The sequence below is a fragment of the Camelus dromedarius genome, chromosome 14 (assembly GCF_036321535.1).
Source record: "Camelus dromedarius isolate mCamDro1 chromosome 14, mCamDro1.pat, whole genome shotgun sequence".
NCBI lineage: Eukaryota > Metazoa > Chordata > Mammalia > Artiodactyla > Camelidae > Camelus > Camelus dromedarius.
Window position 1 is genome coordinate 46,093,394 of NC_087449.1, and position 23,623 is coordinate 46,117,016.

General features: G+C 39.6%; 1 protein-coding gene across 3 annotated transcripts in view; it reads left to right on the forward strand.

The window, feature by feature from the left end:
* KIAA0319L (KIAA0319 like) overlaps positions 1–23,623 on the forward strand; it is a 90,742-nt gene that overhangs the window by 50,192 nt on the left and 16,927 nt on the right. For all 3 annotated transcript variants that reach the window (XM_010977552.3, XM_031464713.2, XM_010977551.3), the window contains exons 4-15: positions 2,290–2,530; positions 4,842–4,943; positions 7,935–8,032; positions 10,991–11,078; positions 12,264–12,356; positions 14,135–14,267; positions 17,577–17,805; positions 19,082–19,205; positions 19,822–19,954; positions 21,705–21,853; positions 22,895–23,046; positions 23,414–23,552. In XM_010977552.3, coding sequence (XP_010975854.2) covers positions 2,290–2,530; positions 4,842–4,943; positions 7,935–8,032; positions 10,991–11,078; positions 12,264–12,356; positions 14,135–14,267; positions 17,577–17,805; positions 19,082–19,205; positions 19,822–19,954; positions 21,705–21,853; positions 22,895–23,046; positions 23,414–23,552 — 1,681 coding nt within the window. The remainder of the gene's footprint in view (positions 1–2,289; positions 2,531–4,841; positions 4,944–7,934; positions 8,033–10,990; positions 11,079–12,263; positions 12,357–14,134; positions 14,268–17,576; positions 17,806–19,081; positions 19,206–19,821; positions 19,955–21,704; positions 21,854–22,894; positions 23,047–23,413; positions 23,553–23,623) is intronic.

A 23,623-nucleotide genomic window follows, 5' to 3' on the forward strand; every position in this document is an offset into this window, starting at 1 on the left:
AAAGACCAAGAATACTGAGTATTGGTGAAATTATGGGACAACTGGAACTCTCATAACTTGCTGGTATAGCCATTTTGGACAGTAGTTCACCATTTCTTACAAAGTTAAACATACACTTAATGTAACAAGCCATAAATATTTCTAAGTATTTACTCAAGCTAGACTAAAATGAATCTTTGCATAAACATTTTTATTCTAACATTTATTACAGCTTTATTTATAAGATCTAAGAACTGAAAACAACTTCAATCTCCATCAGTAGATGAATGGGTAAATAAATGTTGGTATAGCTCTATAATGATATTACTCAGTAATAAAAAGGAGTGAACTACTGATACCCACAGTATCATGGATGAACCTTAAAAATGTTATGTTGAGTAAACGTATCCAGAAACAAAAAAAGTTTGCATCTGATTCTTTTTATATGAAATACAAGAAAGCCCACACTAACTAATGGTGAAGAAACAAATCAGTGATTCTCTGACCCTGGGGATGGAGGCAGGAATTTACTGCAGAGGGGCATAAATTAACTTTGGTTTCTTTTTTTTTAAAGTATTGTTGACATACAACATTATGTTAGTTTCAAGTGTGTTACATAATGATTTGATATTTGCATACTTTGTGAAATGTTCACCACAGTTAAGTCGAGTAACCATCTGTCCCCATACAAAGTTATTATAGTATCATTGATATTTCTTATGGTGTATATTGTATTCCTGTGGCTTGTTTATTTTATAACTGGAGGTTTGTACCTCTTGATCTCCTTCACCTATTTCATCCCCACCCCTCCTTCACCTATTTCATTGCCTCCCCTCTGGCACCCATCTGTTTGTTCTTTGTATCTATAAGTCCATTTTCATTTTGTTCTATTTGTTTTGTTTTTTAGACTTCACATATAAATGAGATCACACAGTATTTACCTTCTCTGTCTGACTTATTTCACTTAGCATAACATCCTCCAAGTCCATCCACATTATTGCAAATTGCAAATCTCATTTTTAATGGCTGAGTAGTATTCCATTGTATATATATGTACACCACTTCTTCATTCATTCATCTATCAGTGGATACTTAGGTTGCTTTTACATCTTGGCTATTATAAATAATGCTGCAGTGAACATTGGTGTGCCTATATCTTTCCAAATTAGTGGGGTTTTTTTTTTAACATTTTTTTACTGATTTATAATCATTTTACAATGTTGTGTCAAATTCCAATGTAGAGCACAATTTTTCAGTTATACATGAACATATATCTATTCATTGTCACATTTTTTTCTCTGTGAGCTACCGTAAGATCTTGTATATATTTCCCTGTGCTATACGGTATAATCTTGTTTATCTGTTCTACAATTTTGAAATCCTTGTCTATCTCCTTTAATTTTCTTTGGGTAAATACCCAGAAGCGAAATTGCTGGATCATATTGGCAGTTCTATTTTCAACTTTTTGAGGAGCCTCCATACTGTTTTTCATAGTGGCTGCACCAATTTGATCTCATCAACAGTATACAAGGATTCTTTTTTTTCCACATCCTACCAACACCTGCTATTTGTTGTCTTTTTGAAGATAACCACCTCACAACTGTCAGAATGGCTATCTCATTGTGGTTTGATTTGCATTTCCCTGATGATTAGTGATGTTTAGCATCTTTTCATATGTCTGTTATCCATCTGTATGTCTTTTTTCGAAAAAATGTGTATTCAGGCCCTCTGCACATTTTTTAATTGGGTTGTTTTTTTGATGTTGAGTTATATGAGTTGTTTGTATATTTTGGATGTTAACCCCTTATCAGATGTATCATTTGCAAATATCTTCTCCCATTCAGTAGGCTGCCTTTTCATTTTGGTTGATGGTTTCCTTTGCTCTGCAAAAGCTTTTTAGTTTGATGCGGTCCCATTTGTTTAATTTTGCTTTTTTTCCCCTTGCCTGAAGAGATCCAAAAAAATCAATATTGATTTTATGCTAAAACCGATATCAAATAGCTGACTGCCTTTGTTTTCAAGGAGTTTTATGATTTCAGGTCTTACATCTAAGTCTTTAATCCATTTTGAGTTTGAAAAAGCATACATAGTATGATTATTACTGTCTTGTTTTAAGCATAGAAAAAAATACAGGAAGATTTATATCAACATTTTAACGCCAGTTGGGGTGGTAAGATTAGTTTCTGTAATATTTTTGACAGTTTTGCATTTTTCAAAAAACATTGAACATGCAATTATTTCATGAAACATAATCTAAAAAATTGGCTGTATAATTTTTGCCTATTCAAATGAATTTTTGCATTTCTTTAGGTCCAAAAAGCAGTTAAAATTTCTAATCACTTAACCACAAACCTGTCTGCGAAGATTCCTGGTTGGTCGAAGAATGTATCAGTCCAGTCTGAGAAGTCAGAGGACTCTGGTACTATGCCTGCCATTCAGCAAGTAAAAAACCCTGGGGAAATCCAGATTTCTCCCCCTCTGCTGGTGACTCCCTCCTACAGTTATGCTACCTCTGCCCCCCAGGCCTCTTTCCCAAGCACCTCAGCACCAGGTGAGGCCCTTTGCTTCTGCCCTTGGAGATAGGATGGGAAAATAGATCCTTTGATCAAAGTGTTAACCTTTTAGTGGAAGGAAAGAAGGGAGGCATGACTTTTGAATACTGTAGGTTAGAGGAAGAAAAATAATCCTGTTGGTGTCCCTGTAATCATAGGACTGGGACTCTCCTTTTCAGTAAGCTCCAGCCTATGGGAATTTATGAGGCTCCTTCTCTCAGAGCCGGTTTGCACTGTGCCTGGGATTTAAAGGCACAAGTTTCAATTAAATAATGTTCCAGGAACCAAACAAACAGAGGCCACTGGGAGGAAAGGGTTGGATCTGTACATCTGTTTGCCTTCTGAATGGCTGGTTGTAGGTCAGATATTTCTCTCTTTGATTTTGATAGCATCTTTATTTTTAAAGCAACTCACGGGAAGAATTATAGAGCATTGCCTTAACAGCAAGTCTATGCTTCATAAGTTCCATTCTAAGGTATTGGGAGGAAATGGTTAATCAAGGAAACTGTTGATCTTTATCTCCTGAAAAAGTCAGCAGGGTGAAGCAGGGCCAGTGAAAATAAATTTTTGCTGACTTTTAATTTCCTAAGGTCTACTTTGGTGGTAATACAACATGAAATTTTAGGGTTTCATCCCTGAAGCACTAAAGTAATTTTTGTATTCAGGCAGAATGCTTGCAAGTGTTGATGTAATTGTGAAAAGTTTGGGCTGTGCTATATATTTGACCATTATACTTCTGAAGTGGGGAGTTTCTTTCTTTTCTTTTCTTTTCTTTGAAAGTTACTTCAGATAATTCTTATTCCACCTCCCAGGGTGTATAATGCTGAAGCTTTCATAATGGATGGTTTCATTTCTCCCCAAGTTCAGTGTTCCCAAGCAGACAGATAAATCTCAAATTTCATATTTGTCAGGAAGCCCTTTTCACCTCCCAGTCTTGAAATGTGGGTGAACACACCAGTTGTTTGCTTTAAGCTCTCTGATTCCTAGGTCTCATACCAAATGAACAATTATTGTTAGAGAAATAAGATTTATATAATTGGTGGTTCTCAATAGCCTGTAAACATTTTTGGTGTTAACAGCTGTGGAGGAGGAGGAGAGGGTATAAATAGTGGGTAGAGTCTAGGGGTACTGCTAAACATCTTACAAGGCTTAGGACGCACCCCCTAACCACCGCCTGCTCCTAGGCATACAACAAAGAATTATCTGGTCCAGAATGTCAATAGTACCAAAGTTGAGAAATCCTGACATGTATGGAATACCTGGTGAATAGCATAAAGACAGTATCTAGCTGATGTGGGTGTTCCAAAATGTTACAGTAGTTCAGGAAGTAGATCAGTTTGAACTGAGAAAGGTATAGAAAGATTTCCTGGAGAGAAGACTGGCTTTTAAGCTAGAAACAAAGTACTGTGTTTAGAGTAAAGTAAGCACACACTCCAGTTGAAGGACACAGCTTTAGCAAGGTTCTCAAGAGTAGACTATGGCTTCTGTGGAGCACAAGAGGGAAAATGAATATATCTAGAGACAGAATTGGGTAGGAATGGTGAAATGATGTGATCAGATGATGATGGATCTCTAGAGCCAGGTTAGGAGTTTAGCCTTAAACATGGCATGGGAGTGGAGGTCTTAGGGTAGGAGAGTAACTTGGTAGGTGAGTATTTTAGAAACACTCTGTGATAGATGTTTTAGGAAGACAGATTGGATTTAATGGAGAGAGCTAGCAGAAGGAAGACCAGTTAAGATTGGTGGAATTATCTAAGTCTGTGGTTGTAGCAATTTAAATGGAAAGAAAATTAAGGCTGTAGACATTTGTCTTTTCTTCTAGGAACTTTTTATATTTTATTAGAAAGTTATATATGAGCATAAAGTTGATCCTTGAAACAGAACTGACCTCTTGTTTATCGAATTCTGTGAAAAGTACTGTATAAAGAGAACTTAGAGACAGATCATACTTAGCTCACAGTGGAGAAAAACTCAGAGAAATAGGAAGAAAGTAGAACAATATGATGCCGTGATAACCAGGAGTTTTAAGATGGAGAGAGTCAGTAGTATTAGATGCCACAGAGGTGAAGGATGAGGGTTGAGAAACAACTATTAGATTTGTTAAGTTTGTTGATGATCTCAAAAGATCCTTTTCAGTCGAAAAGTGGGGATAAGAGTCAAATTTCAGGGGATTACAGAGTGGGTAAATAATAAGGAAAGGAAGGCAATAGCTGAATATTGTTTATAGAAGAAATTTGGCCACAAAAGGAGGGAAAGAAATGAGATAGTCTAGATCTCATTACTTATTTCATATCTTTTCTTTGTTTCCAGTTATAAAGGAACTGGTGGTATCTGCTGGAGAGAGTGTTCAGATGACGCTTCCTAAGAATGAAGTTCAGTTAAATGCGTTTGTTCTCCAAGAACCACGTGAAGGTAAAACATCCTCTTACATTTGGATAATGTTTTGATTTATAACGATACCTACATACCTTAGCCCATTTACTCCTTTAAGAGTAGGGTATAGCTTGCATATGCACCGATGTGCTATAAGAGGCAATACAGTATAATCTTTGAGATCATAGGCTTTGATGTCAAGTCTGGGTTCAAATTCTAGCTCAACCAGTCATTAGCTGAATGATTTTAAGCAAATTATTTAACTTCTCTAAGTCTCCATTTCTTTCTCCGTAATATGAGGATAGTAATTCCTACTTCATCAGGCTACTTTAAGGGCAAAATGAAATGGCACTGTTTCAGTGCCTAGAACGTAGCTAATATTCATGAATCTCTATTTTATTTATTTCCTCCCTGATCTTTATTATTTCTTTCCTTCTGCTGACTTTGGGTTTTGTTTGTTCTTCTTTTTCTAATTCGTTTAGATGGTAGGTTAGGTTGTTTATTTGAGATTGTTCTAATTTTTTGAGGAAGGCCTGATTGCTATGAACTTCCTTCTTAGGACTGTTTTTGCTGCATCCCATTGATTTTGTGTGGTTGTGTATTCATTGTCATTTGTCTCAAGATATTTTTAAATTTCTTTTTTGATTTCATTGTTGATTGATGCTCGTTAAATGGAGATTGTATTATACCCATTTAAAAGAGGAAGAAACTGAAACTCAGGTTACCCTGTTTATTTCGGCCAGACAACTAGTAAATAGCAGATATAGAGCTTATAGAGGAGTTATTAAGACTACTGCAAATACAGATTTGTCACTTAAAAAAAAAAGATAAGCCCAATGTGATATACAAAAATCAGATTTATAAGATATATAAATTGGGGGATGATTAGTTTATTATTTAAGGAAACTTGTGTAATATGAGTATCCCTTTCACCTTTGACGTATATGTTAATTTACCAAACTTTGACTTATAAACACAAATTCTCTTAAGACTATCTGTGACATGGAGTGAAGCATACTTTGGTGGAAATGATTGCATTGGGTTTATATTACTCTCATTGTAAGGTTAGTGACGTAGCTCATTATAAGGTTAGTTAAGTAGCTGCCACAGTCTATTCAGGATGAGGTCCTTCCATTTTAGGTACACATTTCCAATACAATATCCCTACGTTTGGGGCCTAATACCAAATAGTATATTTATGCAAAATGTACTTTTCTAGATGCCCTTTCTGTGTTGTATTGCTGTCCTCAAATTGAGTTTTCCTTATCAGTTCATTCTACCTTCCTCTAGAGAAACTTTTTCCTTTCCTCTTCTGGTGGTAAGTTATGGTAAATGGATTTGGTGATCTTTGAAGATGCAGGTGAGGAAAGAACTGTCTTTAGCTGCAGTTGCTTCCACTCTGGTGAAAGATATCCTGGCTCTCATGTATTTTCTTTTCTAACCCCTATTTGCGTATACATTTCTGCAAGTTAATATCACCTCGTGTATCAGTATTCCAAAACACATCGGTTCAGAAACAGATTCTTTCAACTCTCCTCTCCCCAGGTTCTTCAGCCTTTATCAGATGTATGAGGTGGATGGTTTCAAACTTTCAAAGGTTGGGGACAGTGAGGCAGGACAAGCTCTGCCTGTTTTTCATCCCCCTCATCTCCTGTGGCAGCCCCTGAAGCACCTCTCAGGGTCCCTCTAGGGTTCAGAGGCATGGTTTGAAAACCACTGCCCTGAATCATTAAAACCAGCATTCTGTCTAACAGACCTATACTCAGTTGTTCTTGCCCTTGGGCAGATTTCTGTCTGTAAGGTATAATTCATTCCCTGAGCTTTTCTGTTCTAGGAATATCGTCATTTTTTGAAATTTGTGTTGCTAGTCTTAGATGTTATAAAATTGTCAGTTCTCAAACTATCTGAGTCTGTTTTTTGTGTGAAAAAAAAAATTCCAAGTACGGTTCAAGAAGTGTCATCTCTTAGCACCAGTCCTACTTCTGCTTCTTTCCTACTCCTCACCTAACTTGTACATATACATTTATGAGAGCTGCCTGGGGCTGGCAGGTGGCCAAAACAAAGCTAGTATTTTGTGAAGAAAGGAAGAGTAATAGATCTGTTATCTCAGGCTTATAAAGTAAAATCTGGCCTTAAGATGAAGGCTGTTTGGGATTAAGTTCTATGTGTTAACTTTAACTTTTGAACTCATAAAATAAGAAAAGGACCATTCTCTGTAAGTATTTTTCCTTTTATTTTTCCCTTTTTGGGTAGGAACTTAAACTAAACCTTCCTACCAAATCCCACCCTTTCATGGCCAGAAATGCATTTTGTTCCAAAAAAAAAATTTAAGACCACTTTAACTGGGGGAGGGGGATGGGGGGATATTCCATTTAGATAACAGGATTCTATCCTCACCCTACCCAGTCATGTAGTCTGAGCTACAAATGAGGACCATTTAATGCTTCATTTGATCTTAATTAATTTCAGTGGGGCCTGTTTTAAATGGTCCATCCCCTACCATCTTCTGCAGTGTGTTATTTAGCTCAGCAGGAATGAAGTAGCTCTTTTAACTCACCAGGGTGTTATGACCTCAGTGAGACGAGCATTGTTAGCACTCTGTAAAACGCTATTTTTGAACCATGTTATTTAGAAGTCATTGCTGTTCTTTGCTGCAAAAGAAGTTTTGTGAGAAAATGGCCTTTGTTCCCAGCGAGTTCACCCATAGTGGTTGGTAGGGCATGTGTTTTCACTGGGATGCTATACCATGAGCAACCTGGTATTTTGGGGGAGGACTAGCCCAAAGCAAGGTGGGTATGAGGCAGGAGTGAGCATTGCTGGAAGAGTGGAAGAAGCCTAACCATAGCTGAGTCAGCAGAATCCACCCTTTCTTTGAACAGAATGTTGAGCTTTCTTTTAGGCTTTGGGGTGGAATCTTGGAAACTAAGGCTTTGTCAAGATTTAGAAGAGATTTGGTATTGGCAGGCTGTGTGATGCCCTCTTGGTATGTAGGTGTGTATTTTCATGATTTTTGTAACTGCCCTTCTATAGGAGAAACCTACACCTACAACTGGCAGCTGATTACTCATCCTAAAGACTACAGTGGAGAAATGGAAGGGAAACATTCCCAGATCCTCAAACTGTCCAAGGTGAATTTGCCTCCTGTCACTTGCAGGGTTGGGGTGAAGGTATTGACCATTTTCTAAAATGTATAGTATAGAATTTTCTGTCCACATTTAAGTCAGGAATAATCTTTCAGAAGTGAATCCTCCAGAAGTCTTGCTGGCTGACATCCAGTATTTGTTAGTGTATGATTCTCAAATTTTCAGTTTTGGTGAGAATACTGTATAAGCATAGTGGTGATAGCTGAAAATATACACTAAACAGCTTTTAAGGGTAACATAAGGATTTTAGAATTTGGGAGATAAGCTAGGTTATTTGTGGCCACATGATTGTGTAAATTGGCTCAGTCTTTTTTGGGATTTAGTGTAGTTATTAAGAGCCATAAAAATGTTCATATTCTTTGGCCAAGCAATCTCATTTATTTATTCACTCAATCATTCAACAACTGTTCAGTGTATACTATGTGGCAGGTATTGGGGAATTTACCAGTGAATTAATCATAATCTTAACATTCAAGAACAATAGAGTCTAGTAGGTGATTCTGACTAGAAGCAGGTAATTATAACAGGGATATATTAGGTCAGTGCAGAGGGTATTGCAACCCTGGGGAGTTAGAGTAGCTTTCTTAGAGTTGACCTGACCTAATTAGGTCATGACAGGTGACTAACTGGGTACAGGATGGAGTGATAATACCCCAAGAAGAGGAAGCAGTATGGCTGCTGGGCCAAATAGTAGAGAGAAAATGTGGGAAAAGGGAATTATATGTGGTTCATCTGACTAGACCTATGGTATGAGAAGAGCAGTGGCACAGGTAAATTGGAGAGATGCAAGGGCCGTATTGCACAGAGCCTTGTGTGCCAGAATAAGGACTTTGAATCTTATCCAGAGGGAATATGGAACCTTTGGAAGGTTTTAAGCAGGGGAATGACATGTTCATATTTTCAGTTTAGAAAGATCACCCTGACTGTAGATTGGGGGAGAAAAGACTCAAAACCAAGGAGACCAGTGAGGAATCTGTTGAAAAATGTAGTTTTGAGATGATAATAATCTGAGTTTAAAAAAAAGCTAAACAAATAAAACTTAAAAACCACCTGTTGAGCTTATACCATGCACCAGACAGATTGCTAATTATTTTATGCAGTTATTTCATTTAATCTTCCTAACAATCTCAAGATAGAAATATTAATATGTTTTCCAAATGACAAAACTAAAAATTAGAAAAATAAAATGATTTGGCCAAAGTGTACAGTGCTATTAAATGGTAGATTTGAACTGGAACTTTCCATCTCTAAAGCCCATGCTCTTAACAACTGTGCTGTGAGTGGTTAAAAACTAAGGTGATGGTAGTCTGAATGGAAAGAAGTGAGTGGATTTGAGAAACATTATGGAGACAACTTGATAAGTCTTGGTGATCAATTAATTGGGTGGAGGTGTTGGGGAAGAGACGTCTAGGATAACTCTAGCTTTTTGGCTTAGACATCTGAGTGAATGTTGGTACGTTTGTAGTGATATTCACTGAAATGAGGAGTGTAGAAAAAAGAGCAGGTTTGGGGAAGGTTTACAGATGATTAATTCATTTGGAGATAGAGCGAATTTGAGGTCCCTGTGAAACAGTGAGTGGAGGTGACCAATAAATAGCTCAGGGTAAGGGGCTAGACATGAGGATACAAGTCTGGGCTAGAAAGATAAATTTTTATATGGACCTTAAATAAATGACAACTCAAGCCATGGTAATAGATGAAATCATCGAAAGAGAGTGTGTAGAGTGAAAAGTAAATGCATGCAGTTTGAATCCTGGGGAACGCTTTCATTAAAAGGTATGGAAGGAAGAGGAAATAGATGAGGAGTAGGCAGAGATGTGAAAGCCAAGGAAGGAGAGCATTACATGCGGTCAGTTAGCATTTACCCAAAGAAGACAATCCAAAAGAAAGGAAAAAAATCATTTTACCTGAAAGATGTTCATCATAGCATTAGGTAAAATAGTAAAAATTTGGGAATAACCCAAATTCCCAACAGTATGAAATGCTTATGTGAATTATGGCACATTTCTTCATATACTATTCTGCAGCCATTAAAATAACTATTAAAAAGATTGTTCTAATGGGGAAAGTGTTCATGCTAAATGAATGGAAGAAAGAACAATAAAAGTTTGATATACATCATGATTTTAGCTAGGCCTTGTGTTGAGTTTTTTTGTTGTTTTTTGGGGGGGATTTAGTTTTATTTGTTTGTTTATTTATTTATGGCGATACTGGGGATTGAACACAGGACCTTGTGCATGCTAAGCATGCTTTCTGCCACTGAGCTCTACCCTGCTTTCTAGCTAGGCCTTCAGTACTACTGAAATATGAGCTCCTTGAAGGTAGGGAATCTTACATTACTCATCTCCAGACCCCAAGCCTAGGACAATGACCAGTATGTAATTGGTTCTGAATAAATATTTGTTGAACAAATGAACTGTTTCTAGCTGTTTTTTGTATATGGTAAAAGATTGGAAGGAAATTTAAAAAACAAAATGAATACTTGTTGTGTTAGGACCAATGGGATTGTGGGTGATGTTTTTTCTTTTATATTATGTTCATACAGTTAGTGAAAATCAGGAGGGGAAAATATTCAGATATTTGGGAGCTATTTGGTGTTTTTACAGAATGTTTTTCTTTGCAGAGATGATTGTTTTAATTTCATAACTAAAGTAGGATGGTTGGGCCTTTAATATTCTTCTGAAAAGAAAATGGGAGTACAGAGATATTGAAATCCCTTCTGTTGTTCTAGAGTCAGCTAGTAATAAGATTCACATGAAAAGAGATGGTTTTTTAGTTTATAATTTATTGTTTCATCTCTTCAGCTAGTTTCCTTTCTCCATCTTGGAAATGGTACAAGAGGAGAGTGCAAGAATCAGCACTGGAAAGTTCAGACATGTGTTATTTTTAAGTATAATTGCTGCTCTTTGTGGTTGTCTAAAAGATCTTCTCTCACCTCTGCAGCTCACTCCAGGCCTGTATGAATTCAAAGTGATTGTAGATGGTCAGAATACCCACGGGGAAGGCTATGTGAATGTGACAGTAAAACCAGGTATGTTTCCCAACCTTGGTCAAGTCTCCATTGCTCCCTCTGCTGGATTCCCAAGGGGATGGAGATTTGACTTTAGGGTTTTTAAATTTCCTTTTTTTTTTTTTGTAATATATTTATGTATTGGGCAATTCTTAGTTTAATGTAGTAAAAGGTTAGGATGGCAAAGTGTATATAGTTTAATTCTAGGTGGAACACCTGGCTGGGCATGGAAACATTAGTCACATGGCCCACAGTGCAGTATGGCCTCCCTACTTGAGAATTTCTTCTCCAAGTGGGTCATGCTGAGAGAGGATCATGTGCTGCAATTAAGAGACATAAAAGCCAGGAGCCTGGGAGAAGCATGTAGAAAAAGAACCAGGCCAATGGCTGGCTCTGTCTGATCTCTTTCCAGAAATGTGGGCCTTTGCACACAGAATTCTTCGTTTAAACCCTGCCAGTCCTCTTCTGTCTTGGAAAACAAATCGCATCGTTATTTTTAAGTGATCCTCTGTTGATAGATTACAGTGTATTAGCAAGATACCTTGTTTTGCATTTTCAGAGAAATTTAGGGGAAGTTGGAAAATAGCACATACATTGGCACAAACTCTTAATACTATTTTCTGTCTTTGTTGGTAATAGATTTTCTTTTCATTCCTGGAACTACAAGTCCTTTCACCTCCCTAAAAATGTGCTTAGCATCAGGACCATTTGATTATTTCTCAAAAGGCCACTGGGTTTGTAGCTCACAGTCATTCAAGTGGGCTGGAGTGTTTTGTGACCTTCCCATCATTCAGCCCTAGTCACCTCACGCACAGATCAGGGATGGTTAAGAAATCACTCATTATCTTTTCAGCACAGTCTGTGCCAAGTGCCAAGGGACAGTTTGCTTGCCAAGGCTTTTATTGCACAAAACTTGTTTGTCATCCACCTCTACTCAGCTTGCCTGAAGGCAGTCACTTGCTGCCATAGTACTTCTCCTGTACTAGATAGCACATGAGTGTTGAGAGAACACACTATGGCCTTAGCAATCATCAGGTTCAGAAGAGGCTTTAACACTCCCAGGTGTCAGGTTAGAATGGCAACCTGATCTTCTGACTTTCCCATCTGGCGATGCTTCAGCAATCAGTTATGTAATGGAAATTGGCCTGCTTCTCCTATAATTTATAAAGCCCCTCTTGCAATTTCTTCTGGGTCATGTCTTTGCAGAGCCCCGTAAGAATCAGCCTCCTGTTGCCATTGTATCACCACAGTTCCAGGAGATCTCTCTGCCAACCACTTCTACAGTCATTGATGGCAGCCGTGAGTACTTGTCTAACATGATGTTTTAGAATAGCATTCACTGTGTACTCTGGTAGAAAACTCTGGTAGAAGATTTGGGTCCAGCTATATCTGCATACTGTTTAGGCCAGTCTTCTTGGCTGTGTATGGGAAAACCAACCATCAGAAGCAACTGATTAGGAAGTAAATACCAGACAGGCCCTGTATAAAATCCCCGTGTGGCTTGTCTGAAGTAATATTTCTGCTCTGAAATGGTAAGAAAGTGAGATGATTCATATATTCAGCATTATTTCAATTGAAACTTGCTGGTTTTCAAATTTGCTTTGCTAGAGTTGCCATTCTCAGTTATGGAAACAAAGCTCCTTCCTATCATGGTAAGAGAAGTAACTGAGTCTTGACGAGGAGCTCTCATCCAGCCATCACTGCTTAGCAGGACTGTTGTCAGCCTTCTCCTGAAGAGAGACACAGAGTGTGCTCCACACCCCTGCCTGGGCTCATTATTTTACCCTTCAAAGTAGTGTTACCTGAGAGGTGACATGAGAGGATTTCTGGGTCTTAGTCTTTGATCCTAGCTGTATGTGTGCAGGGGAGTTCAGTCCTATCACCTTGTTTGCTTGGTTTCTTTTGAGACCCATTAAGACTTTGTTACCCTCACTGCCTTGGCACCAGCAGTGGTTTTGGCAGAGGTAGTCATGGCTTTAGCAGAGGAATCTCCAGCAAGGTTTAGCATTTAACGTAGATGGTTCTGGTAAGAAGAGGAAGAGAGAAGAGTAGCAGGCCAAGAGGAAGAGACAGAATAGGAAGAAATACTTGTGAGAGTGGTAGAAAGGGCTCACATAGTATGATTTTATTTTGTATTTTTGAATGGATCAAAGTTTAATAATATGTAAAGGTATACAATGAAAAGAATCATTACCATCCCTATCTTGCAACTATCTAGTTTTCCTCTAGACAACCAATGGTATTATTTTATGTATCTTTCTAGAGCTATTTTACGCCTATATAAGAAAATATATATACAGTCTTTATGTTAAGACATTATGCACACTGTTACGGTACAATGCTTGTTTCTATATATTGGAGAATTTTTCTTGATCAGTACATGCATTACTTCTTCATTCTTCTTTTTCTTTTAACTGTTACATGGATAATTTCATTGTAGGGATATATACTTGTTTTCAGTCAGTCTCCTGATGACCATTTAGGTTATTTTTGATTTGCTGTTACAAATAATGTTACCATGCATAATCTTGTAAGCATGACATTGAACACATGTGCAAGTATATCTGTAGGATAAACTCCTAGAGAAGGAATTGCAGGGCAAAGACAAATTTTGCCAAATTGCTCTTTATATAGGGTGTGTCAATTTATGCTTCCACCATGGCTTATCAGGGGGCCTCTTTCGCCATACCTTTACCCATATCATGTGTTATGAAACTTTTGATAGGTTAAAAAGTGCTGTCTCAAGTGTAATTTAAGTTTGCATTTCTTTTATTTTTAGTGAGGTTGAGTATCCTTCCATGTGTTTAAGAAATTTTGATTTTCCTTTTTTTATACTGTAGCATTTTAACCAGAGGTTGCCTGTGTTGGAGTCCCTGGAAAACTATGCAGTGAAATATTCATAGAGAGGCAGAATGACCCAATAATCTTAGGGAAGAAATACACTAGAGAGATACTCTGTAAATTTAAAAAGTTTTTCTAGCCTCAAATCTCTGGGTAGTTGCCCTGGTTTGTGTAAACTGAGTAAGTGCTGAGACCCAGCACTCTCATGTTGTGACTGATGTTTCTTTATGGTCAAGAAAGCACTGATGATGATAGAATCGTCCAGTACCATTGGGAAGAACTCAAGGGACCTCTGAGAGAAGAGAAGATTTCTGAAGATACAGCCATATTAAAACTAAGTAAGCTCGTCCCTGGGAACTACACTTTCAGGTAAATTTGGATCCTTCAAGTTTACCATGGTCTGTTTTTATCCCCTTGTGGGTCTTATATTCTTATAGGAGTAACTCTGACAGATACCAAATTCCCTGTAGATTGGTTGGTAATATAGCCTTTGGTTCCATTGGTTCTTTGAGTCATGTAGTGGTTGTGGTTATAGCAGTGGTAAGTTTTTAGGACAAAGATCCTTGCACAATACATCAGGATCCACCACAGTTAATCCCCAAAGCCTTACTTGGCATATACCCAAACTTTTTTTTTTTTTTTTTAAGCATTTTTGTCATTAAATGAAAGGGCCCATCTTCCTTTGCCTTTTCTCAGGAAAAATCTAGAAGGAATCTATTCTCATATTATCTCTTCTCTTTGGGAAATGCTTCCTTAACTTATAATATCTCAGAATCTTTACTTTTGACTAGTGGTTTATTTGAATATGATTTGTAGGATCTTTCTGTGTCAGGGCTTTTTGGAGAATTTGATTCAAAGTCAGTCTTTTTGGAAACTGGTGTTGACATTCTATATTGTAATTAATAAGAGTGATTAACAGAGGCTGACTCTAGAGTAATCCTCTTTATATTTGCATTATTCTTTGTATGTTACAAGGCACTTGTACATGAGTGTCATATAAACACCATGTGTGCACTGTGCTATCCTCATTTTACATCTGAGAAAATTGAGGCTCAGTGTATTTACTAACTTCTCTGCGGTCACACAGCCAAAACTGAAATGCAGATTTTCTAACTCCGAGTCAGGGCCCATTCTACTCTCCTCTTTGACTTGACCCATAAGTGTTTTGTTTATGCTTCCCTGAATACCCTTCTCAATCTGTTGGAGTTCTGCCTATCTTTAAAGACTTCTTCAGTTTTCTGCGAGACTCTCTGAGATTCCACCACAGAGGAGAGAATATGTCTCTCCTCTTTCCCTTTTGCGCTCAGTGCCTCTATGTGGCGCCTGCCGTGGCATAACAGCTTGTTCATGGGTGTCCATCTTCTCCACTGGATCTGAGATTAATCACGTTTTAGACACTGTCAGGGACACAGCGATAAATGTCCTAGCACAGCATCTACCATTTAAATAAATATGCAAGTTCTGACTCAGCAGCACTCTCACTGTCTCAAGACTTAGGGGAATTAAAGGTAGCTGCCACTGCAACAAGGTAGGAGCCTTCTCATTGCCTTAAAATGGAAATGTGAGTTGGTTTTTACCTTAGATTTCTAATGCAGGAATTTTAACATTTATGGAATTTAGCCTGTGTCACATTGATCCTTTTTGAAATAGTACCAATAATAGCTACTGCTTCTTGAACGTTAACTAGTGGTTAGTGTTGTGTGACCTCTTTGTACACAGTAGCTCATTTAATATCCTTGTAGCTGGTATTACAATTACTCTTATGTTACAGGTGAATAAATTTAGGTACAGAAAGGTTAAGTAACTTGCCCAAGGACACACAGGCTGTCTGACTCCAGAGTCTTAACCTTTTTTTTTTTTTCATTTTTTTTATTGAGTTATAGTCATTTTACAATGTTGTGTCAATTTCCAGCATAGAGCACAATTTTTCAGTTATTCATGAACATACATATATTCATTGTCGCATATTTTTGATGTGAGCTACCACTATATCTTGTATATATTTATTTCCCTGTGCTATACAGTATAATCTTGTTTATCTCTTGTACATATGCCTGTCAGTATCTGCAAATTTCGAACTCCCAGTCTGTCTTAAGCTTTTAACCATAGTGTTAACCTAGAGTGTTTTAGGTGGGTGGGGTATTGGGAGTTACTCTTTTTATCTAAGCCTCAATTCATGAAATGACGGGATTGGATTTGATAAACATTAAGGTCCAATCTGTTTGATTCCACTTACCTTTTCTTTTCCCCTATGTGGCAGTGGCCTCAACCCTGTGGTCAGCTGCTGTCTGGTTCCAGGATTCTTACATACAAGCCAGGGACTGTTTGAGGTGAAAATCAGAGTAATGGGCCGCTGCCATTTTGCCATTTGTCTATAATTTGTTTTTGTTCTGAACTAAGAGACAAATAGGATATGTTAAAAAAAAAAAAAAAAACCTGTGTAAACAGAGAAACTGGAAAAAGAGGAAAACTTCTATAGATTTTTCTTTTTCAGATGTTTGCTGATTTGTGCATGTCTAGGTATCTGATGTTTTTGTGCTCTTTTTCTAAAGGCTCTAATCCCAAAAAATCCCCTTTAAGACCATAGGTAAAAGGTGAGACTGTGGGATAAAATTCCACAGATGTCTGACTCTTTCTGTGGCTGGTGGTGATATAACACCACATAAACAAACGACATGTCTTTTCTATGCTTTTCCTCTTTCTGTCAGCAAAATGGAAGGAGCCCAAACCTCCTTGCTTGCTTATGCTCACATTTTGAGGTGGCAAGAGAAGCTTTAGGCTGTTCAGCTGGAAGGCATCATTTAGGTAAAAGCCTGCTCTTATAAATGAACATTTTTTTTTTCCTCTTGCAAATCATCTTTCACACTGCCACAAACTGTGGGACTGTTGCGTAGGAGAATTCATTTCCATCTAAGGCTCCTGTCTTACTGGAGCCAGCCCTCCTGGTCAATCCTAGAGGCTGTCTGCCTGGGAAGTCCATTCTCATGCTGTGTACACAGCCAAAACAGGATGATGGGAGGAGAGTCTGCTGCAGTCAGAGGTTGCTTTATTTAGTGTAGCGTTGTTGAGCCCCATAGGAATAGAGGCCAGAGATTATCACTCCTTAAGACTTGGTTCTAGGCTTTGGAATCAGAGCATCTTGGCTCACCATGTAGCTCCAGGCAGGTTCCTTAGCCTTTCTAAGCCTCCTATAAAGTGAGATTGATGATACCTATTCTGTGATTGCTGTGAGGGCCCGATCAGACAGTGGGACCTTGCAGAGGTCCCAGCCACCGACACATGCAGGCAGCAGAGCAAAATGGTGCTAAAGTATATTGCCCGGATTCAGATCCTGACTCCACTACTTTCAAGCTTTCAAGCTTGGGCAAGTTACTTTACTTCTCTCTGTCTCAGTTTCCCCTTATACGTAAGGAGTAAAATGGAGATAGTACTTTAGAGAGCTATTGTAAGGACTGAATACAATATAAAGCACTTAGCAGTGCCTGGCACACAGTAAACCCTCAGTCAGTGTTAGCGTCTAGTATTACTCTACCTTTCCAAAAGGAATAGGTAAGAATTGGTTACCAGTTGGTAACCCTGTCACCTTGGTATTTTTCAGCCTCAATTTTCAGTTCTCTCATGTTTATTCCTTTTTCCTTAAGCACATCCCTGACTGTACTCCCCTCTCTGCCCTGATAGCTTAACTGTAGTAGACTCTGATGGAGCTACCAACTCTACCACTGCAAGCCTGACAGTGAACAAGGCCGTGGATTACCCCCCTGTGGCCAACGCAGGCCCCAACCAAGTGATCACTCTGCCCCAGAACTCCATCACCCTCTTTGGGAATCAGAGCACCGATGATCACGGCATCGCCAGCTATGAGTGGTCACTCAGCCCAAGCAGCAAAGGGAAAGTGATGGAGATGCAGGTAGGAGGGAATGGTTTCTGTCTTTTCTTGCCCAGGGGAATTAGAGCTGCTGGGCTGGGTCACCCATCCAAGGCTTATTTTTGCTCCGTTTTAATAACCAAAGTCAGATTTGTGCATAGAACATTTGCATTTTTAAAAAACATCTAGAAAGTTTGAGGCCTTTAGTTAACACGTTAACAAAAACCTTTATCTTAAACGTTTAGTATTAGAGGAAAAGACTGGATGAGAAATGTTAACTGTTCTAGGGTGATTCCAGGGAGTCAAATTCTTTCGAAGCTACAAGGGTGCAGATCTTAGTGAGGTCTATTACATATTGGAGGAGCTTGCCTGATTAGATGGTGAGCATCTTCTCTCTGGAGGTATTTAAGAGGAGACTAGGTCTGTCACCAGGCAGGTAATATAAATAAATAAAGAAAACTGGATGGGTCTATGGTGAGCCAGAGGATGTAAGCCGGACTGAAGGGGTCAGCTGCCCCTCAGGTCCAGCTCATTGTTGTCACATTGGAGTATGGCCCCAGTGTTACTAGATCCTCTAGCTTTTCAAGAAATCTAGACCTTTATATGTAATTTTCCCACTTTTGAGACGCTAAGGCCTCATAAATGTCTGCAAGCTGTATTCATCCCAGAAGCTGCCAGATTTTGCCTGCTGTTCTAAAGGAAGTTCCTGCATTGGCAGTTTGCTCTAAATTATTTATAATGTTCCTTCTGACACTCAGGAGTCTATGTTTCCAGATTTGAGGCATGATAAAACTCACATTTCACCTGGCTTTAGTTTAAGTTTTGTTAGGTTTTTCTGCTTACAGATTGTGTACAAACCTTTAAGGGGACAGTGTGGCATTACATAGCATCTTGAGTTGTTGCTGCCATGTTTATTGAGGCAGCTTTGTTAGGATCACACTGTATGGCCTCAGTAGGAAGAACATTGTTTTTAAAATTGTGTTATTTTATTATATGTTCATGGTCTTTCTGGCTTGTGTCAGAGAGAGACTGATCTTGGTTATCTCTACATTTGCCTGTACCCTCCTTCCTTGTGAGAGCTCTGACTGTATCTGGAACTGCTACTGTGTCAGGGAGGGTTTTTCTCTTGAAGGGGGAAACTTAACAAGATGTCCCACAGTGTCTGATTCAGCATTCAGTACTTATGTTGAATTGGGCAATAATAGCCCAACCTAGGTTTAGAAAACTGGGTAAATCAGTTAAGTGAGAGTAGGACTTACTGTATGATGTTATGGTTCTGGGAGTCTGCTTTTCCACTTGTCTGTATTTATTTACCCAGGGTGTTAGAACACCAACCCTGCAGCTGTCTGCCATGCAGGAAGGAGACTACACTTACCAGCTCACAGTGACTGACACAATTGGACAGCAGGCCACCGCTCAAGTGACTGTTATTGTGCAGCCTGGTAAGTTCCAACCTTGTGGTGCAGGCTCTTCTGTTGGCTGGTCCCTTGAACCTTGGGGAAGAAGAGGGCTCAGGTTCTGAGCTGTATGAGGATAGAAGTGGGAGGTACCAATTTGTGGAGCCCCTGCAATTTCTGTTGTCCGTTCCCCTGGGGTTTTCTTCATAGCAAAAGAGAAGGAGCACATCACAGCGTCAGCTTGTGCCCTTGTTCTTCGCTAGTTATTGTGCCTTCGAGGGGATCTAGCAGATAAGAGTCTCTACCATCCCAAATCCTACCAAGTCCTTTAAGGGCCAGCTTAAAGCCCACTTCCTCAAGAAGGCCCTGCCTTATCTCTCAGACCCTTTCATTTGGAACGCTTATGACAGTATATTTCAAATTTAGCACGGAATTGTAACTTCATTATATTCTGCCATGTTCTTTCAGAATCGTTTCATATGTTTCAGTCTTATATTCTTAATTGTGAACTCCCTGACCATATCCGTATCTCCCACAGTATCTGACAGTTCTGTGGGTGGAGAAGCGGAGTCCTTGTGGCTTCTAGAGTGTACGTCCCAGTTGGTTCCTCTCCTTTCCAGCTGGACTGCCTGCTTTTGACCTCCAAGTCTCTGTCTTCTAGAAAACAACAAGCCTCCACAGGCAGATGCAGGCCCAGATAAAGAGCTAACTCTTCCCGTGGATAGCACAACCCTGGATGGCAGCAAAAGCTCAGACGATCAGAAAATTATCTCATATCTCTGGGAAAAAACACAGTGAGTATTGACACACAACCCTTATGTATGCAATAGCTCCAGACCTTTGCAGGGCAAAGTTTTACTTGCTTCTGTGATTTTACTTACTTACTCTTATTAGCTTTCAAGAGGGGTGACTGAGAAAGAAATGTTTGCAATCCAAACTTCAACTCTAATAAAATGATATAAGATAATTTTTGATAGAAAAAAAAAATGCTTACCATCAGCTGTCCCCAGGTAGTACTTTGTGGTCCTGGTGCTTTTACAGGTACAATCCATCTGCTGAAATGCATAGTTTAATTACACTTAAGAGGCAGGATGGAAGGGGTAATGGAGCAGAAAAATACTGTTGCTCAAAATTAACTGGGTAAGGCTGGCAGGGGGGATGGGGCAGAGCAGCTATTAAGGAGAATTGAAAATTCATCTGCAAGATGAAAGCATTACACTGTTACTGTTTCCTTGAAGACACCATTTACCATTTATGTTAGCCAGAGGCCAAAGGCAGGAACCAAAATAATACTAATTAAATTGGAATTACCTAATCGAACCATTCCTGGTTCTCACAGTTTCTTTCAGCTCCTTTAAACCATAACAAATGGAACTCAAATTATATGCAGGATTCAACAGGAAGCAAAAGAATTCCAAGGAAGATTTAAAAGCATTCTCAATTTTCAAAGGTAGCGACCACAGGACAGACTGGGATTTTTGTTTTTGTTTTTGACTAGGGCATTAGAGATGGGTGGGGAGGGGCTGTAATTTGACTTGAAAAACCACTTGCCTTATGATTGGTGAGTTGGAGTCTAGAAATTATTTTCCTTAGTTCTTGTTTCTTTCGGAAAACCTCATTTTCCTCAACCCAGCATGTTTTAATTATGATTGTTGAAGATACGGCTGTTAAACCTTTTAGTTGAGTTTTACTGGTGTTTTTACAGCAGAAATGATGCTTAGCATAGCTTCTTGGAGAAATCTGTTTCCAGAGGGGCTGCTAGGGTCAGGGTTATTCATTTAAACAGCAAAACAACACAGAGCAAAACCTGAGAATCTGCAGATTTCTGTGATCGTCCTGTAGTGTTAAGGAAAGCTCTGAGGCATTTTGATCCTTGAGGAGGGCTGTCTGCTGTGTGCAGTGTTGTGTCTGGATGTTGGCACAGAGCTCACTCTTCTGCTGCCGGCTGCTGTGTGAGGCCACAGTGGGGAAGGAAGGATGTGGGGTGTTCTGGGTCCTCTGTGATTCTGTCCAGGAGCTGGGGGGAGTTTTGCTTATAGAGCTGCTAAGAAGAGGATGGTTTTACCCTGAGAGTTCCTCTGCAGCCTTGGCCCATTTCCTTTCCCCGACTTCTCAGCAGGAGGGAGCTTGGCATGCATTTTGCTTCTTTGCTGGCAAGAGCTGAACCAACTACTGGGCCAGAAATGCTTTTTAGAAACATCACTCTTAAATCATTCTTTTGATCAAAGACCTGCTCAGAGCACTTTCTTCCTTTTACAAACTGGAACAGCAAAGGGTTTGAATGTTCTAGAAGCTCTTACAAAGGATAAGGCTATATGTGTTTGAAAGCTGGTGAATTGAATTTTCTGATCAGCAGGTAGCGTGTATTTTGGGGTCAAATATCACTCTGTCCAAATGGAGTATTTTTAAACATGCCCTCTCAAGGTCTGGGAAACAATAGTTCGGGTCTTAGTTGAGGCAATAATTGTCCGTTCCTGCTGAATCAGGGACAGGGGAACAACAGACAGGTACAACTCCACCCTCTTATTTTCTCTCTTTGTCCAGGGGGCCTGACGGGGTACAGCTGGAGAATGCTAACAGCAGTGTTGCCACTGTGGCTGGGCTGCAAGTGGGAACCTACGTGTTCACCTTGACTGTCAAAGATGAGAGGAACCTGCAAAGCCAGAGCTCTGTGAATGTCATTGTCAAAGAAGGTACCTTACTGTCTCGAGTTGGTGCAGCAGCCTCTGGGTCAGATAACTGAAGAATCCATCATCTCGTTTGGCTGCAGAAATTGATTAGAGACAAAGGGTGGGAAAGAAAGTTGAGGGTAAGGGCATGTGTTAGTTGCTTTTCTAAAACAGCCTTTAAATTGAGAGTGACTATAAGGTGAATTTTAACTTCTTGTTTTCCCTCCCTCACTCTCTTCCTTCTCAATTAAATAAGGAAAGAATTAAAGTTTTTTTTCCTTTGCACTTTTATTTTGCCTTTGCTGCTAAAACCTGGGATTTCTGTGACTCTCCCGCTTGCTACAGTGACACCTGCTGTCAGACTTTAGAATGACTGCCCTGCATTGTGTCTTCCTATGGTCATCCTAGGAGCCTGCACACTGAGGCCAACTTAACAAAAGTGGATGGTTTGCAGCATGGTGATCAGTGATGGTCTTGGGAGAGGACTAAAAGCTGATAGTAGGAAAAACTATCAGATATGCAGATGATGTCCAGACAGTACACTGAGCTCAGAGAATATAGAGCACACATTGAGTAAACAAAGCTGCAGGTGGGGCCCAGGATAAGAAAAGTCTCTCTCTCTCTCTTTTTCTCTATTAAATGCTAAGAAAGGAGTCTAAAAAGATGTTCAGAGACTAACATCTTAAGTCATATTTTGAAGAGAATTTGTGGTATTAGCTGGATGAAATCCTGAACTTCAGGCCTTTGTTTTCAATCATGATATTCCCCCAAAGCAGAGGAGTGGATTCCTTTTGGGGAGGCTGCTGTGAGAATACAAGCGGAAACTATGCTTGTCCGCTCTATTGTACACTGTCAGGAGAACATTTCTCTGGGTGGAACTGGAGCCTCAGGACCTGCTGCCCTGGTAGCTTTAAATCTACACTGTTAGTTGCTGGCATGGATACGCATTTAAAACAGTTCTCCATTCCAGATGTTTTTGATATTTAATTTCCTCATAAGCATCATGAAGAATCATTCCTTCTTTTTCTGAATGTTACATTATTTCAATGGTTTCTCTTTGGTTAGAAATAAACAAACCACCTCTTGCCAAGATAACTGGGAATGTGGTGATTACCTTGCCCACGGACACGGCAGAGTTGGACGGCTCCAAGTCCTCCGATGACAAGGGGATAGTCAGCTACCTCTGGACTCGAGATGAGGGAAGCCCAGCAGCAGGGGTAAGTGTGCCAGGAGGTGGTGAGCCACGCAGGTCAAGGTGGTGAGATGGGAGAGGAGGCTGAGCCAGACATCCAGTAATCTATTTTAACTAAGTGGTCTCTTGGGTCAAACCTGGATTGCTCTCTGAAATCCAGGGTGATTAAATGACTTGCTTAGGGTCACCCCTCAAGCTGGCATGGGACAAAATGTGATTCTCTTCCCTGATTCTAGTGGCTGTGGGCTGTAGTGCCATCACAGAGCAGGAACTGCCCCAGGTCGAAGCTGTCCAGCCCAGAGCGGGGCTTAGTTATGGCAGAAGCAGCAGCTGACTCCACGGTAGGAGTGTGGATCTGTCCTGCAACATAGCCATGTTGTTCAACCCCACAGGAGGTGTTAAATCATTCCGACCACCACCCTGTCCTCTTTCTTTCCAACCTGATCGAGGGAACCTACACATTTCACCTGAAAGTGACTGACGCGAAGGGTGAGAGTGACACAGACCGGACCACTGTGGAGGTGAAACCTGGTGAGTTCATCTAGAAGGGGACGGAGCAGAGTTGCTGGATCAGCCAAGCAGGGCCTCCATCCAGAGACCCT